General features: G+C 49.3%; 1 protein-coding gene across 27 annotated transcripts in view; it reads left to right on the top strand.

The window, feature by feature from the left end:
* KALRN (kalirin RhoGEF kinase) overlaps nucleotides 1–14779 on the top strand; it is a 635703-nt gene that overhangs the window by 511998 nt on the left and 108926 nt on the right. For 7 of the 27 annotated variants that reach the window (XM_070406382.1, XM_070406383.1, XM_070406385.1 and 4 more), the window contains exon 1: nucleotides 8190–8426. The exons of the other annotated variants lie outside the window; for them this stretch is intronic. In XM_070406382.1, coding sequence (XP_070262483.1) covers nucleotides 8342–8426 — 85 coding nt within the window. In that variant the 5' untranslated portion in view covers nucleotides 8190–8341. Of the gene's footprint in view, nucleotides 1–8189; nucleotides 8427–14779 lie in introns of those variants that run through there. 27 annotated transcript variants of the gene reach the window in all.

Raw genomic sequence — 14779 nt, forward strand, 5'->3', positions numbered from 1 at the left:
CTTCCCTCAGTTTCTTTTCCTGGCCTATCCTGGGCCCTGTCTCCAGCCTCCCAACAGCAGGTCCATTGCGCTCTATGTAGAATAAAATGGTTTATTCTTCACTTCTTTCTTTTGCCTTCCATGCAGAGGATCGAGATCATACCTGATATATTTCACCTCTGGCATCTCCCAATGACCTATTCTTTCTCAGTAGTACCTCAGAAGTTCTGTGGGTTAGAAATCCAAGGAGGTGTCATCAGGCTAAATTCCCGGTGTCAGCAGGGCGGTGTTCCTACTGGAGAAGCTGTTTTCTCGCCTTGCCCACCTCCTATAGGCTGCCTGCATTCCCTGGCAGGTGGTCCCTTCCTCCGTCTTCAAAGCCAGACATGTGGCCTCGTGGCCTCGCTCTCATCCTTGTCCCAGAGTCACGTCTCCCTCTGACCAATGGGAAGGGTGCTTTGCTTGCAAGGAGTCTCATGACTGCACTGTGCTCACCTGGATAGACAGAATAACCTCCCCATCTCGAGGCCTTAATGCAGTCACATAGAAAAGTCCCTTTTGCCAAGGAAGGTAACACAGTTACAGGTTCTGGGATTAGGACGTGGACATCTTAGGGGGCATATTCTTCCTTCTACATCCTACCCCTCTCCTGACCAGCCCACCTGGCTGAGCTGTTCCCAGTAGACCCATGTACACTCCCACCAGCATCTGCACCTCGGTTCCCTCTGCCTGGGCACTCCACATCCTCAGACACCTGGTAGCTGCTGCCACCCTTCCTTCTCGTCTCTGCTCGAATCGCACCTGATTAGAGAGGCCTTCCCTCACCCCTACCCTCTCCCATCACACTGTATAGGCCTTTCCCTGTTTTACTCTTCCTCGTTGCATTATTCATTACCTGACATATTTGTTCATGCTTATTGTCTATTCCTCCCACTGCCCCGCCCTCCAAATTCCCCCTATACGTGCACGAATTTTGTCTGTTTTGTTCATTGCTCTATCCCTAGCATCTAGAACAGTGGCCGACATATAAGAAGTTTTCAGTAAATCCAGAAAGGAAGGGAGGGAGGGGAAGGGAAGGGAAGGGAAGGGAAAAAGGAAGGAAGGGACCCCTGAGGAGTCCATGTGAAGGACCAGGCTCAGTGCATTCTCCATCACCTAAGAACTAAAGAAGCTTTAGCAGGAACCTGATGATGGGAAGAGGAAATAATGATCTGATGCTAGAAGTTCTGACTGAGAGAGTCTTTGAAATCCTATTTTCTGAGAACTCTTCTCTGGGGACACAGGCTCAGCACCTCTCATTTATTTGGAATTGTTGAAAAGTCAGAAATATAAGAATGGGCAGTACCTCCAACATCCCTCCTATTATTGAAATCTTCAATAAACTGACCTGAGTTGCATCAAGGCAAAATACACTTTGATTTCACATATCAGAAACCTCTCCATGGCGCCCTGTGAATCTATATGCTGCTGCGGCTGCTCCCCTGCCCACAGGAGGGAAGGTGGCAGTGACAGTCAGAGTTGAAACACCATCCTGTGTGGTGGACACTTGGTAATGGCAAACCTTCCCAAACTGAGGCTCAAAGTGATAGGCTGGCACTTCCTTCTGCCCTACTTTGGGGACACTTTGACCTACTTAGAGGTAAACGTCTTTGGAAGTGGATAAAACCTGGAGTGTTTGTTTTTAGCAACTCCAGCTGCAGTCATCTTTCACTTTGATAAATCTCCTGCCTCCTCCTGAGCACAGGGCTGTTCAGCGCAGATCTCCAGGAACCCGCCTGCGGCCCTGCCTCCTTGTCCGCATAGAACACAGATGTGAGCTGTTCTGAAGAGACACCAGGGTCTCCTGTGAAGTCCCACGGTCTCCGTCAGGACTATCTGAACTCCTAACCCAGGGCCTGGTCAGACCAGGAGGTGATCAGTGAAAAGAGGGTGATTGATAGAATGAGCTAGAGCTTAACTTCCGTGAGGATAAGTGAGGCAGCCAGAAAGAGGTAAACAGGTGGCCCAGGGCACGCCCAGAAGAACCCATTTACACATAGAGGATGAGCAAGTGATGGCTTAGGCTTTGGAGTTGGGGAGCTGCCACCAGGTGGATGGCAGCAATTCAATATTGCACGTCCTTTCTCTGATCTTCAGTGTTTCTGGTCACTGATGATTATCTCAGTTCCTCCTTTTCACACAAAGACAAACCCTCTACCTATGTCCAGTCCTGGTCTGTCTCCAGTTTCCTTTTACCGCCACAAAAAAATTGGAACCAACTGCTTCTCCTAGAACTTACCCTGTTTTTTGTCTTTGTTCAGGGAACGTGTCTTATTCCCTTTATATTTCTCATATACATTTCCTATATTAATTTCCATATACCCCCTTAGCTTAGTGACTAGCAGAGAGTAGATGTTCAGAAACCAACCATTTGTTGAATACATGGTCAGTACTTGGCAAGAATCTCAGGGGTTAAGCACAGCGATAAATAGAGGCCAGCACAGGGTAATCTGGGGGAAATTGTGAAGCACCTGGCATCAGCAGTCAGGCAGTTCAGAGGTCAGAATCCGTACAGGGAAGATGAGGGTTAAGGAACGTGCAGGTGGCAAATGAAAAGCATAACAGGTGGCGGGAGATGCATCCAGGGACGGGTTGTGAGAATTTGAGAAAGTGAAAGCATTTGAGTCCAGGTGCTGCCCAAACTCCCCATCAACCACGCAGGGCCTAAGCCCCAAGGCCAGTGGTTCTTAACCCCGACTTCATATTGAAATCACTTGCAGAGCTTTACACAACTGTAGATATGAACATGATCTGAATCTGGGAGTGGGTGCTGGAAGTGAGATTCTCTGGGAGGGGATGTGGCAGGTCAGTGATGGGTCAGGGTGGCTGGATGAGGAAAACAGGGCCTGTCCTCCCTGCTCGCCAGGATGTAGTCCGCAACCCTCTCTGAGCCTGTCCGAGCATGCTCTGCAGAAGGTGTGCACTGTACACGTCACAGTAAGAAGGTCCTCACGGGACGGTCTAGCACAGTTCTAAGCCTTTTGTCTCTGGGCTGAGTTCTCACTAAGAATTATGGGGAAGTGTGATTTGAAAAACTCTGTTCCTATAAATCTGAAGGGAATAATCCTTCCGGTTTTGTGGTCATGGTCCAGCATTAGTGAAGCCTGTGACTAGTTAGTGGGAGCAAAAAGCAGGGGGTAAGGGGGGGAGCTGTCCTATTAGTCCCCAGTATCAGGCTCAGCATGTGATAGACCTGACCCAGTATGTCTGCAGGCTGGGACCATCAGAACTCTTTGGGGCTCACTATTTCGGGGAATGGAAATGAGACATAAAATGGACACATAGGTAGGCAGAACACCTAATTCATGTAAAATGGACTTTGACTGGAGGCATCACTAAAGACAAGTTCTGCTGAAGATGAGAATAAGATTCAGCCATCTGTTTAGAAGTTAAGAACACTTTAAAGATATTGCTATAACTCCAGGGTTCTTAGCCTGAATATGGGAAGCGGGTGACTAGGTGTTTGAAAACCCTGAAATTATAGACATTCAACTGTCTTTTGCAAAAAAAAAAAATGGAGTTTATTGGGGGGCTTAAATAAAGTCCAGGGATCAATAATGCTTGGGGGAAAAAGTATATCTATCTAGTTATTCAGATGATATTGCCAAACCTCTTCTCCCCTCCCCTCCCTTCCTCTCTCTCTCATCTTTTTCCTCTCTGTTGGCCTTATTCTCAGGCAGCTTCTTTCTATGTGGTTATGGCAACATGGCCTCCAGCTGCTTTAGTCTAACATTGTACCAACTTAGAAATCTTGTAGGAAGCTGCTTTCCTAGTAGTTCTTGCTAAGGTCGCATGGTGTTTGCTCATTGGCTGAAATCGGATCATGTTCTAAATCTGAAACAATCCCTGTGACTGACTGGCCAAGTGCAGGTCAGGGGCCATCCTTGGAGAGTAGGGGGTGGGGGATGGGTGGATGTCGGCCATGCCCAAAAACATGATGGAGGGAGAGGGAGAGACAGAGAATGGAGGGGGGTTGGTTCCTTAAAGAAAAATCAAGATGCTATCATAAAAAGAAGTGAGCACAGATCACGAACCGTCATCAGTGGTTCCTCATCTTGGTTCCACCTTGGAATCATCTGGACAGCTTAAAAACAACTACTAATGCCTACTGTTTTTAAAAGCTTCCTTGGTGATTTTAATGAGCACCATGTTTAAAGACCATTGACCTACTATCCCCTCCAAATTGTCCCGAGGACATCACCTTAAAACATCTAGACGCAGGCAGGTTACAGGATTTATTTTCTTAAATCCCCCAACTCAAAACTTGGCCAGATATCTGATGTCGATTCCCCTTTCCTTCATGTTCATGGAGAGTCTGTCCTAGTGGCCAGCTCTGCAAGGGCTGGGAGTGTTTTTGTTTACCAGTGTATACACACTGCCTAGAACAGAGCCGGGCACATAGTATCCAAAGAGATGGGTTGGGTGGGTAGACCAAATATCTATCCATTTGTGTATCATAGCCCCCATGCAGTGGATCACAAGCAAATAAACTTCACTTTTATTTATTTTCAGTTATTTACTTATTTTTTAGTCCTCACCCGAGGTTATTTTTTCCATTAACTTTTAGACAGAGTGGAAAGGAGAGGAAGAGACAGAGAGAAACACCTATGTGAGAGAGACACACTGATTGGTTGCCTTCCGCATGCCCCCAACCAGGGCCGGGAGCCTGCAACCGAGGTACGCCCCCTTGACTGGAATGGAACCCAGGACTCTTCAGTCCGCAGGCTGATGCTCTATCCACTGAGCCAAACCGGCCAAGGCTAAAATTCACTTTTAGAAGGACTGAAGGTGCTAGCCATTTTCTGTTCTGGGCTTGCAAAGAACAGCAAAATGGGTGTTGTCTTTGGTGATATGGAAGAGAGAACTAGACGATAGTATTGGTTGCGTGGGTCAGAACTGAAACCCAGGATAACTATGATCCTACAGTAACTCAAGCTGGCAAGATGAGAAGGGCCAATAGGACGATCAGGGAATCGGGAATCAGGATGCAGGTTGCATAAGCAATTTGAACTTTCATCTCTCTGTTTGGTATGTGGGGCACCTCCTGCTCAGCAATGAGGTTCTTATGTAATTCTTGCCAGGGGGGCCATCAGGGGGATGGCAGGGGTAGAACTAGAAGTTAGATTTTGACTTTAGATTTTGTTTTTCCTATGAGATGGAACTTTTTAGAGATAAACCATCAAAATCTCATCATAGTTCATTCATTCCATTTCCTCGGATGTAAAAGAGGTCCCTACCTTATAAGGTTTTTCGTATACCCGTGGTCGGCAAACTGTGGCTCGAGAGCCACATGCGGCTCTTTGGCCCCTTGAGTGTGGCTCTTCCTAAGCCTTAGGAGTACCCCAATTAAGTTAATAACAATGTACCTACCTATATAGTTAAAGTTTAAAAAATTTGGCTCTCAAAAGAAATTTCAATCATTGTACTGTTGATATTGGGCTCTGTTGACTAATGAGTTTGCTGACCACTGGATAGACAAATGAATTAATAGAAAGCAATTAGGAACTGCTTGGCACAAATAAATGCTCAATACATGATAGTGATTGTTACTCATTAAATTGTCTACTATCATTTACTGAGCATCTACATGTTCCAACTGTGAGGCAAATGCTGCAACATATAGATAAACTAGAGGCCTGGTGCATGAAATCATGCACAGGTGGAGTGCCTCGGGGTGGCCTGTGGGGATCAGGCTGAAACCTGTCCAAAGCCGCCTGCAGCTCCTGCCTGCTGCTCCCACTCATTCTGGCCCCACTGTGCCTGCCTCAGGCTCGAGCCCAGTCAGTCCCAGGAGTCCCTGCATCTGGCGCCTGTCCCAAGGAGGGTGGGGGGAGGGGCTGGGATGTGATTGGCCCTTTGGGCAGGTGGTGGGATGCCCTTGCCAGCCCAGAATCCGGATCTGTCCCACTGACATTCACACTGGTTGTCAGGAGCTACCTGGCTGCCACTTTTATATTGTTTCTTCCTTGTGGAGTGTCTAGGGAAGGGAAGTGGCAGGGGTGCCCGAGGCCAACTTCCAGGAGGCTAGTGGTGCTGTTGGGATTGTGCCAGCAGCGCCGGTTTGTCGGTGCCTGGCCCATTCTCTGGAGATTGGACCTGCAGGACTACTGAAGGAGTGAGTGGCTGCCACCAGGCTGGTGGGCCTCCTAGACAGGTCGGTCAGCTGAGTGGCACTCTTGCTGTGGGAGCACATTGACCACCAGGGAGCAGCTCCTGTGTTGAGAGTCTGCCTCCTGGTGGTCAGTGCACATCATAGCGACTGGTCAACTTGTAGTGTGGTCGACCAGTCACTTAGGCTTTTCTATATATAGATAAGCACAAGTTAAAACTGAGAAAGAAAGCCCATGCCTTGGTAATCCCTACAAGTCTTGCCCCTTGGCTGCCTTTCTTTCAGGTGGGAATTGCTCTCCTCAGTGATCAAGCTTCTGTTTTTTCTTCCTCTCACTTTCCTGTTTGTTTGTGTTGGTTTTTTTATTAATTTTTCTTTTTTTAGAGAAAGAAACATCCATCGGTTGCCTCCTGTATGTACGTGCCCCATATGTGCCCCAACTGGGGATCAAACCCACAACCTGGGTATTTGCCCTGACCCAGAATCAAACCTGCTGCCTTTTGGTGTATAGAATGGCACTCCAACCAACTGAGCCACACTGGCTAGAGCAAACTTCCCTGTTTTCTGATGAATGAGCCCTCTGTACTCTATGAGTGTTGTATGTTCCTAGCAATCCCTTTTTCCTAAATCTGGTCACAAAGGAATGGGAGATGCCCAAGAGTGATAACACAGTGATTCCTGGGTAGGTTCAGTTGATGTGGTCCATGGGAGGAGGGGGAATATGGACTTGGCCTTGAAATATGAAAAAGATTTAAAGAAGAAATCAATGGAACAGAATAAAGGAATGGCAGCTCCACTGGGTGTGGTTGGGAGCAGGGGGTGGATGGAAGTCTTCCACCATAAGATGCTCAGGATTTCTCTGCAGGCTTCACTAACTGGAACTATTCAACATCTCTCTAACAGTATTTCCTTGAATGTGTCTTTTAAAATTCTATTAGCAATATTTTTAAATGATTAGATTGAAGGTCAAAAGAGTGAAGTGACTTGCCTAAGATCAAACAGCTAGTCGGTGGCAAAACAGGTTTGAACTTTGGTTTTATGATTCCAAATCGAGAGTGTGTTCGCACAACATCATTACAGCCTGGAGCCAATAAAAGAGTGAGGTGCCGTAGTCGGTTTGGCTCAGTGGATAGAGCGTCGGCCTGCAGGCTGAAAGGTCCCAGGTTTGATTCCAATCAAGGGCATGTACCTTGGTTGCAGGCACATCCCAGTGGGGGGTGTGACCAGGCAGCTGGTTGATGTTTCTCTCTCATCGATGTTTCTGACTCTCTATCCCCCTCCCTTCCTCTCTGTAAAAAATCAATAAAATATATTTTTTTTAAAAAAGTGAGGCACTGTTAGCAGTATTAGCATGAAATATTAAAAGGAGGGGGAAAGCCGGGTTCGTATGGCTCATTGGTTGAGCCTGACCCATGAATGTGGAGGTTGGAGTTGGATTCTCTGTCAGGGCGCATGCCCGGATTGGGGGCTGGAAACCCGGTGGGGGGTGTGCAGGGGGACAGCCAATCCATGATTCTCTCTCATCATTGATGTTTCTGTCTCTCTGTCCCTCTCCCTTCATCTCTCTTAAATCAATAAAAACATTTTTTTTAAAAAGGAGGGAAAGAAAAGGGATAGGAGGGTGTTTTCAATGCAGAGGAGGTTGTCCAAGTTTGAAGGCTGAGGGGAAGGTGAGGGTGAACCTGTTGGAGAAAAAAAAAGCATTCTTGAGTCTTGATCCTAAATCTGCTCCTGTCCCACGTCTTTGGCGTCACCTGGTTGTGTGTTTTACGCTAAAGCTGACCGTGGTGGCCTTTGAGGAGAGGAAGCTGCACAGGACACGCACCAGTTTTGTGCCAGGGGCTGTGTGTCCAACAGATCCTGCTCCCTACGCGCGCCCTGTGCCTGCAGCCACGGACGGCATTGTCCTTGCATATTGCGTAAGGCTCTGGGCCACCCCGCTGGCTCGGACTCCAGCAAACAGCTGGACTTTGGAACTCCGCCCCCTTAGGCCCTCCCTCCCCGCCGGGCCCCTCCCCCGCCGGCCCCTCCCCTACTCCCCAAGGTGGCTCAGGCTCCCAGAAAGTCCGCGGACGGCCGCGTCGCCTGGAGAGGGAGGGCGTGAAGGAGGGAGCTGGCTCCCGGGCCGGTCGCGCGCTGAAGTTTCCTGCCCGCTGCGCTCCCACCGCTGCTGGCCGCTGGCGCCCGGGCCATGCTGGAGCGCAGGGCGGCAGCATGAAGGGCTCGGACCGGGCTTACACCCGCGGTCCCTCTTTGAGGTGGCTCTTTGCTAAGTGCTGCTGCTGCTTACCGTGCGGAGGTGAGTGGCTGTCGGCATTGGCATCTTCTCTTAGCCAAAGACTGGGAGGGCTGAGTGCGAGGCAGCGGTGGGGGAAACGGGGTGGGTAGTGGGGAGGTGGCAAGGGGAGAGAGTGTGCTCTGAACCGCGTTTATTTCAGTTTCCCTGGCAGAACGCGCGCGGCTGGCGCCCGCAGTCTCTCGATGAGGTTCTGACTTGGTTGCGGAGCTGCAGTTTGCAAACTGTTACTCATCAGCGACTTTGGATGTCCGCCGCCAGCCCGCGGGGGGTGGGGTGCGGGTGCGGGGGATGGGGAGAGGGCCCTGGGAGCCGCGCGAGTGTCGGGGTGGCGGCGGAGTCGCACTTCCCCGCTCTCATTTACATATGGATCTCAGCTGCCGGATTAACTGGTGACTCTTAGCTATCGGAATGTGTTTGACACTTGTCTCCACACGAGCAACTATTTTTGCCTAGTGACAGTTTTCTTTGGGGACTGGAGCAGTCTTTCTCTGCCTGGGCTTTCGCGGGCCTAAGTAGGTTTGCATCTCATGAATTAACCAAGAACTCTCTAGGTGCCCAAGTATGACTGTATTTAATTACTCTGCTAATTTTAATGTTGTAGAGGAGACTTGCAGGAAGCAACGAATTTCCCCCAAATCAGCCTGCAAAGCCAGACGGCAGGATGTAGGACAGAGGGAAAGTGATCAATTTTGTAGCCTCTCTTGAAAAAGAAGTCCGATTTTCCTAGACACTTGGCAGATGTCCCTCAAGCCCTCCTGTCACCTCAACTTGGAGGGTGAGGGGAGAGACTCTGCTTCTGTGTGGTTGGAAGTGAGAGTATGGCCTCTCGCTTGACATTTGCCCCTTTTAAGTGTCATCTATTGGACCTGTCACCTCCACCCCCACTTACAGGGCCCCAGTGCCTGTCCTCATTCTGTCTAACAAAGTCCAAACGGAACGTACTCTCTGAGATAAATGAATACACTTTCCAAATAACCCTTCACCGTCTTCTGTGCATATGCCCCATCCTGAGCAGACAAACATAAGCTACAAAAACGAATTAAATAAAAGATGTTCAGAATCACAGCATTAGATTCTCTCAGTCTGCGTTGCATTAGAACTGCCAGGAACGATATGACAGCCAGCTCTCAAAGCCAGAATGCAGATGGAGAAGCAATCATAAAGGGCCAGGACCCTCACAAGAATCCAAGCCTGGTTCAGAGACTTGTGAAACCAAGGCTGGGAACTAAAGGAAGAGAGTGTTAAAGGTGCAAGGACACAGGAAGTAGCCGGAGGGAGTCTGAGTGGGTGGGTTTGCTCTGCTTTCATGGCGAAGGGTTCCCAAGCAGGGTTTCTTGGGAGTCCGTTTCCTGTCCAAAGGCAGAATTCCGAGACTTGGGCGCTTTTCCAGATGTGTGGCAGCTCAGCTTCCCTACTGAGTAATTCTCTGGGGGTCTCTCCAGCCTCTGCTTTGTTTGTGAGTTGCCCTGGCTATCCCTCTGTCTGCGCCAGAGGAGGGGCGGGAGCCTGCTTAGAGAGACTCTGGGCTGCCTCCTGCCGGCAGGACTAGGAAATCAGTGGCAGAGCTGGAAGAGACCATTGACCCTCAGCCAAAAGCCCGAGCCCTGAAAGCAGCTTTGAAAGGCAAGGAGGGTAACAGAGGTGGGTGCCTTGTCACCTCCCTCTCTACTCCTTTCTCTTCCTTAGACCTGACACATGTGAAGGTGGAGAACTGGGGCTCAAATCTGAGGAAGATGGTGGGGGAGGTGATTAGCCACCCTTCAGAAGCCACCCGCTGGCCTGGGCTGGGCTGGGCAGGGCGATGGTATCTGAGGGGTTGGGACTCCCCTGGGGCTCCCTCAGTCTGCCCTCACCTAAAAAGCAGTTCTGTCTCCACCCAGCCTACAGACATCTATTCAGAAGCAGATTGAAACGATAAGGCCTTGTGCTGAGCTTGAGTGCATTGCCCAGGGCCCCAAGACTGTCCTGAGAAAAGTTGACCCAGTTGCATCCCAGAGAAGGTCAGGGAAGAGGCTGAGAGGCTGAAGAGAGTGAAGGGCATCTCAGCCAGGAGGTCTGCCTCCCTCTTCAGTTAAACCCGTTTCTCTGGTTGTTCAAACTTCATACAGTTGGAAGGCAGCTTCCGCTTTTAAATAAAAGCAGCTGGTTATTTGGTCTCTCTCCCCAGAGAGAACCGGGATCTTTCCTGCTCCTCCAGGAGCCGCACTATGAAGCTGATGGGCCAGAACCCACCACAGTGGTTCCCAACTCAAGGGGCCTTCACTAACTGGCTCCCAGTCCTGCAGGATTGAAGGACACCTTCGTCTAAACTCGGAGGGAAAGGAACGGAGGGGCAATGGAATGTTCTGGCTATTTTTGACTCACAGCTAAGTAAGGAACCCTGGACTTTCTCTGGTGAATCCTAAGTGGTTGTAATTGTTAGCACTAATAGTTGAGGGTAAGACTCAAGGACTTAGTCATGTACTTGTGTGGCCTTTAAACATTATATCTGAGAAAAATATGGAATGAAGTTAGTAAAGCTTGTCTTCTGATTCAGAAAAGTGAGGAAAGCAACTATCTGTGTTTCTCTTCCAGGTTTTGGTTCTGTTGAGTATGAGTATGGTACAGGGGGTTGATGAAAGGTGATCTTTCTTCGCTACCTTGAAATTGGTGTTGAAGGGCAAGGAAACTGAAAAACAAGAGTAGGATGGAAATAGAGATCAGGTGAGAAGGAAGAAAGACAACAAATACATCTATAACTGCCTTTTTAGAAGTGAAAACTAGCCAAATGTGAGAGAATGGCAGACATGTGTTTGAAGGGTGATTAATCACTGATGTCACACTCCGTGGAAAGTTTCAGGATTGTTTTGGCTTCTTATACACTCCTTCAAGGCTGAAGATGTGGGTCAGTTCTGGGTTCTCTTTTAGTTATCTTAAAATTTTAAAAAGCTACTTGTTTCAGAGTAACAAACAGGATTTCACATCACCTGGAGGTTGCTAAGTCGGGTGTTGAAGACTGGAATTTGTGACTTCTTCGGTCATGGAGACTAGAGATTTTTCTGACCTTACCAGGTGGAAGCCATTTTTAGAACCTTTAATTTTTCTGGTCAGCTTGTCATTAAATTAGGGTATGTGGCCCAAAGTCCCTTCTTGGAAACCTTTGCTGCTCCTCCCCTCCCCTGCTCCTCCGCAGTACGTGTGGAATTTATTTAGCTGTATCATTGTCCTTGCATCTCAAGCCCATCATGGGTCTCCATTTACACTGAGATGGGGACAGGACGTGAGTATCACAGAGGAGAGGAAGGGTGGTGACGTACCCAGGCTGAACCACATTCCCATGGCTCTCTCACCACAAGGCCATTGGATTCCAGCTTGTCTCCAATGTCATGAAGTGTGGATAAGGGTTATGGGGGTTCCCAGGGCATCCCAAGTTATTCTCATCTATAACTTCTTTTTTCCCCCCTACCTTTTCCCAGATCACTAAGAAGAACCTCATGACTTGATATGATTGTCTCTTCTTTGGTCCATAAGTTAATACAGCTCATTTGATAAACGGAATTTAATGTGTGAAACCATGACACCAAGTTCCTTCACAAAGGTGTGGGTAACCTCAAAGAGGAGCCCTTGTGACCTTCACTATCACTTACTTTAATTCACCACCCAAGGGACACAATCCTTGGGACCTTCATGGATGCCCTGTTGTTTCTTCGTTTTCCAGGACCTGCCTTTACCATGATGAAAATTGGATGGACCATTTAGCGTGTATGCTTTTCCAAGATATCTCTTGGTTTTTTCTGCCTCCCAAGGATATAATCTGGGGAGAATTACCACACATACTGTCCCCCACCCAAATCCTCTGCTTCTCTCCGCATACCTGGTTCTCTGACTGGGGATGCTAACAGGAATATGAGTTATTTCTTGGAGAATGGCGCTGACTGCCAGTCAGAATGGAACCTCATAGCAATGGCAGTGTGTGGGGTGAGGTGGAGGCTGGAAACGGAAGCTGAATGTCCCTCCCCTGGCACAGCTGTGGATCCATGATCACTGACAATGCTGTGGGCACGGCACCCCAGTGGTTCCAGGTGCTGCGGCGGTAAGGCCTAACCTGGAATACAAGGGTAACATTTCAGACTCTGTGTTTTTATGCAAAAGAGTTTTAAAGTAAAAAAACACACAAGTGAACACAGGACTCCCTGCTGAGCCCGGGCGATATTGCAGGCACACCTTACTCTGGAGTAGGATTGTTGGTGTTCTGTTCCTGATATTCCTCTTGAGAATCTTGATGCTGCTCTCTTCTGCCCGGAAAATACTCCCTGTCCTTCTGAAGTGCTGCTTATCGGTCAGTGAGTGAGAAGCTGCCTGGCCTGCCCTCTCCTTCCAACCAAATTCCCTGGCTTTTCCTGAAGGAAGGCACTAGGAGAAGCCTGGGGCTCCGCAGGCAGGAGGAGCTAACCTGGGGAAAGTGAGAAGGCACCTTAGAGATTATGTAACAGGTCTTCTCCTTTATCCAGGAGGAGACAGACCAGCCTGTTGGCTGCAGGCTCTGAACGAGGACCCTGCTCCTGTGCCCCATCCTGTCCTCCTCTCACTGTGGTCCTCCTGGGCAAGTGGTTCCTCCCACTCTGCAGAGGAAGGCTGACCCCCTGGTGGGCGGGGTAGAGGCAGTCCCCACCTGGAGCGTGGGAGTGCTGACTTGGGGTGATCTGTGGTTCTGGGGGTCAGGGAGGGGAGACCGCTGTGCCTGAAGCGAAGTGGAACTGGACCCGCCTGATCTGCTTTGAGTGGCTGTTCTGTCCCAAGACCACGGAAGGCAGAGCTCTGTTTCAGAGCAGCTCGTGCACATGTTCTTAACCCTTTGAGTACCAACCAATATCCTAGGAACTATGCTGAAATTGCCAAGGCATTTTTGCTGATTTTACAGCAGTTTAGGAAAAAAATTGTGAATCGCAAGTAAATGAAGTTACTTATTCAAAAACTTAAGGAAACCTTTACTACATTGACATATTTAGCAATATCATCATCACTAATAAAAGCAGACTTAGAACTGGACGCCATTTCGGAGCTTTGATAGCACTCCCGGCACTTTTGGCGAAAGACAGGAGGAGCGCTATCGATCGTGCTCCCCGGCACTCTAGGGGTTAATAAATATCTGTTTATGTTTCCCCCTCTGGCCCAGTTTCATTGAGAAGTTCCCTCCCCACTTCTTTCCTGTCCCTTTTCTTGAAGTGGACCCTTTCAGGTGGAAATGAATCAATGAAACGCATTCCTGTGATTCCATCTTTGAAGGGCGCTGGTTTTTATGTAACACACAGTGTTTTAATTCACTTGAGAGATGTTTATGTGCTGACTGACTGCCAGCCCCACTAGGTACTGGGGGAGAATGGGTGAGGGATGATCATGGTGCTGACCCTGTTGGGCTGTGGTGAGGATTAGTTAAGATAATGTATGTAAAGGACTTAGTATAGCTCTAGGCATATAAAGTATTTTTACAAAGGTTTGCTTCGGGGGCGGGGGGGGGGGGCGGGGGGGGGGGCGGGGGGGAGACAGTAATTGTAATACTAGACATAAGCCAATACTAACTTTGTGTGGGTCCTCTAGGTGGTAATACTGTCAATCTCACTCCCTAAGCAATGTTCTTGTTCAAACTGTGGTCAGCTGTGCCTCAATGCTGTGGAGGTGTCACTGTGGGGAACAAAGCTTGTGATCTGGAAGTATGAGAGGGATTTTCTTCTTATTATATTAAACTAGAGGTCCAGTGCACGAATTCATGCACGAGTGGGGTCCCTCAGCATGGGCTGCGGGGATTGGGCCGAAACTGGCAGTCCAGTGCCACCTGCGGCTCCTCCTGCTCATCCTGGCTCCCCTGTGCCTGCTGCAGGCTCCTGCCCAGTCAGTCCTGATCAGGAGAGGCTCACGCTGCCACAGGGGCTCTCACCAGCCATGAGCCTTATGTCTGGTGCCTGCCCCGAGGTGGGTAAGGAGAGGGCCAGGACGAAATCAGCCCTCCGGGTGGTGGTAGCATGCCCTTGCTGGACTGGGATCTGGATCCATCCCACTGACATTTGTGCCAGTTGTAGGAAGCCACCTGGCTGCCACTTTTATATTGTTTCTTCCTTGCGGAGAGTCTAGGGAGGGGAAGCGGCCGTGGTACCTGGAGCCAACTTCCATGAGGCTGGCCATGCTGTTGGGATCCTGCTGGCAGCATGGGTCCGTCGGTGCCTGGCCTGTTCTCTGGAGATTGGACCTGCAGGACTACTGAGGGAAGGAGTGACTGCTGCCAGCCTAGTGGGCCATCAGGATGGGTAGGTCAGCTGAGTGGTGCTCCTCCTATGGGAGCGCACTGACCACCAGGGGGCAGCTCCTGTATTGAGCAT

The sequence above is a fragment of the Myotis yumanensis genome, unplaced genomic scaffold (assembly GCF_028538775.1).
Source record: "Myotis yumanensis isolate MYYU_CA2020_CCGP unplaced genomic scaffold, mMyoYum1.0.hap1 SCAF_2, whole genome shotgun sequence".
NCBI classification, from domain to species: Eukaryota; Metazoa; Chordata; class Mammalia; order Chiroptera; family Vespertilionidae; genus Myotis; species Myotis yumanensis.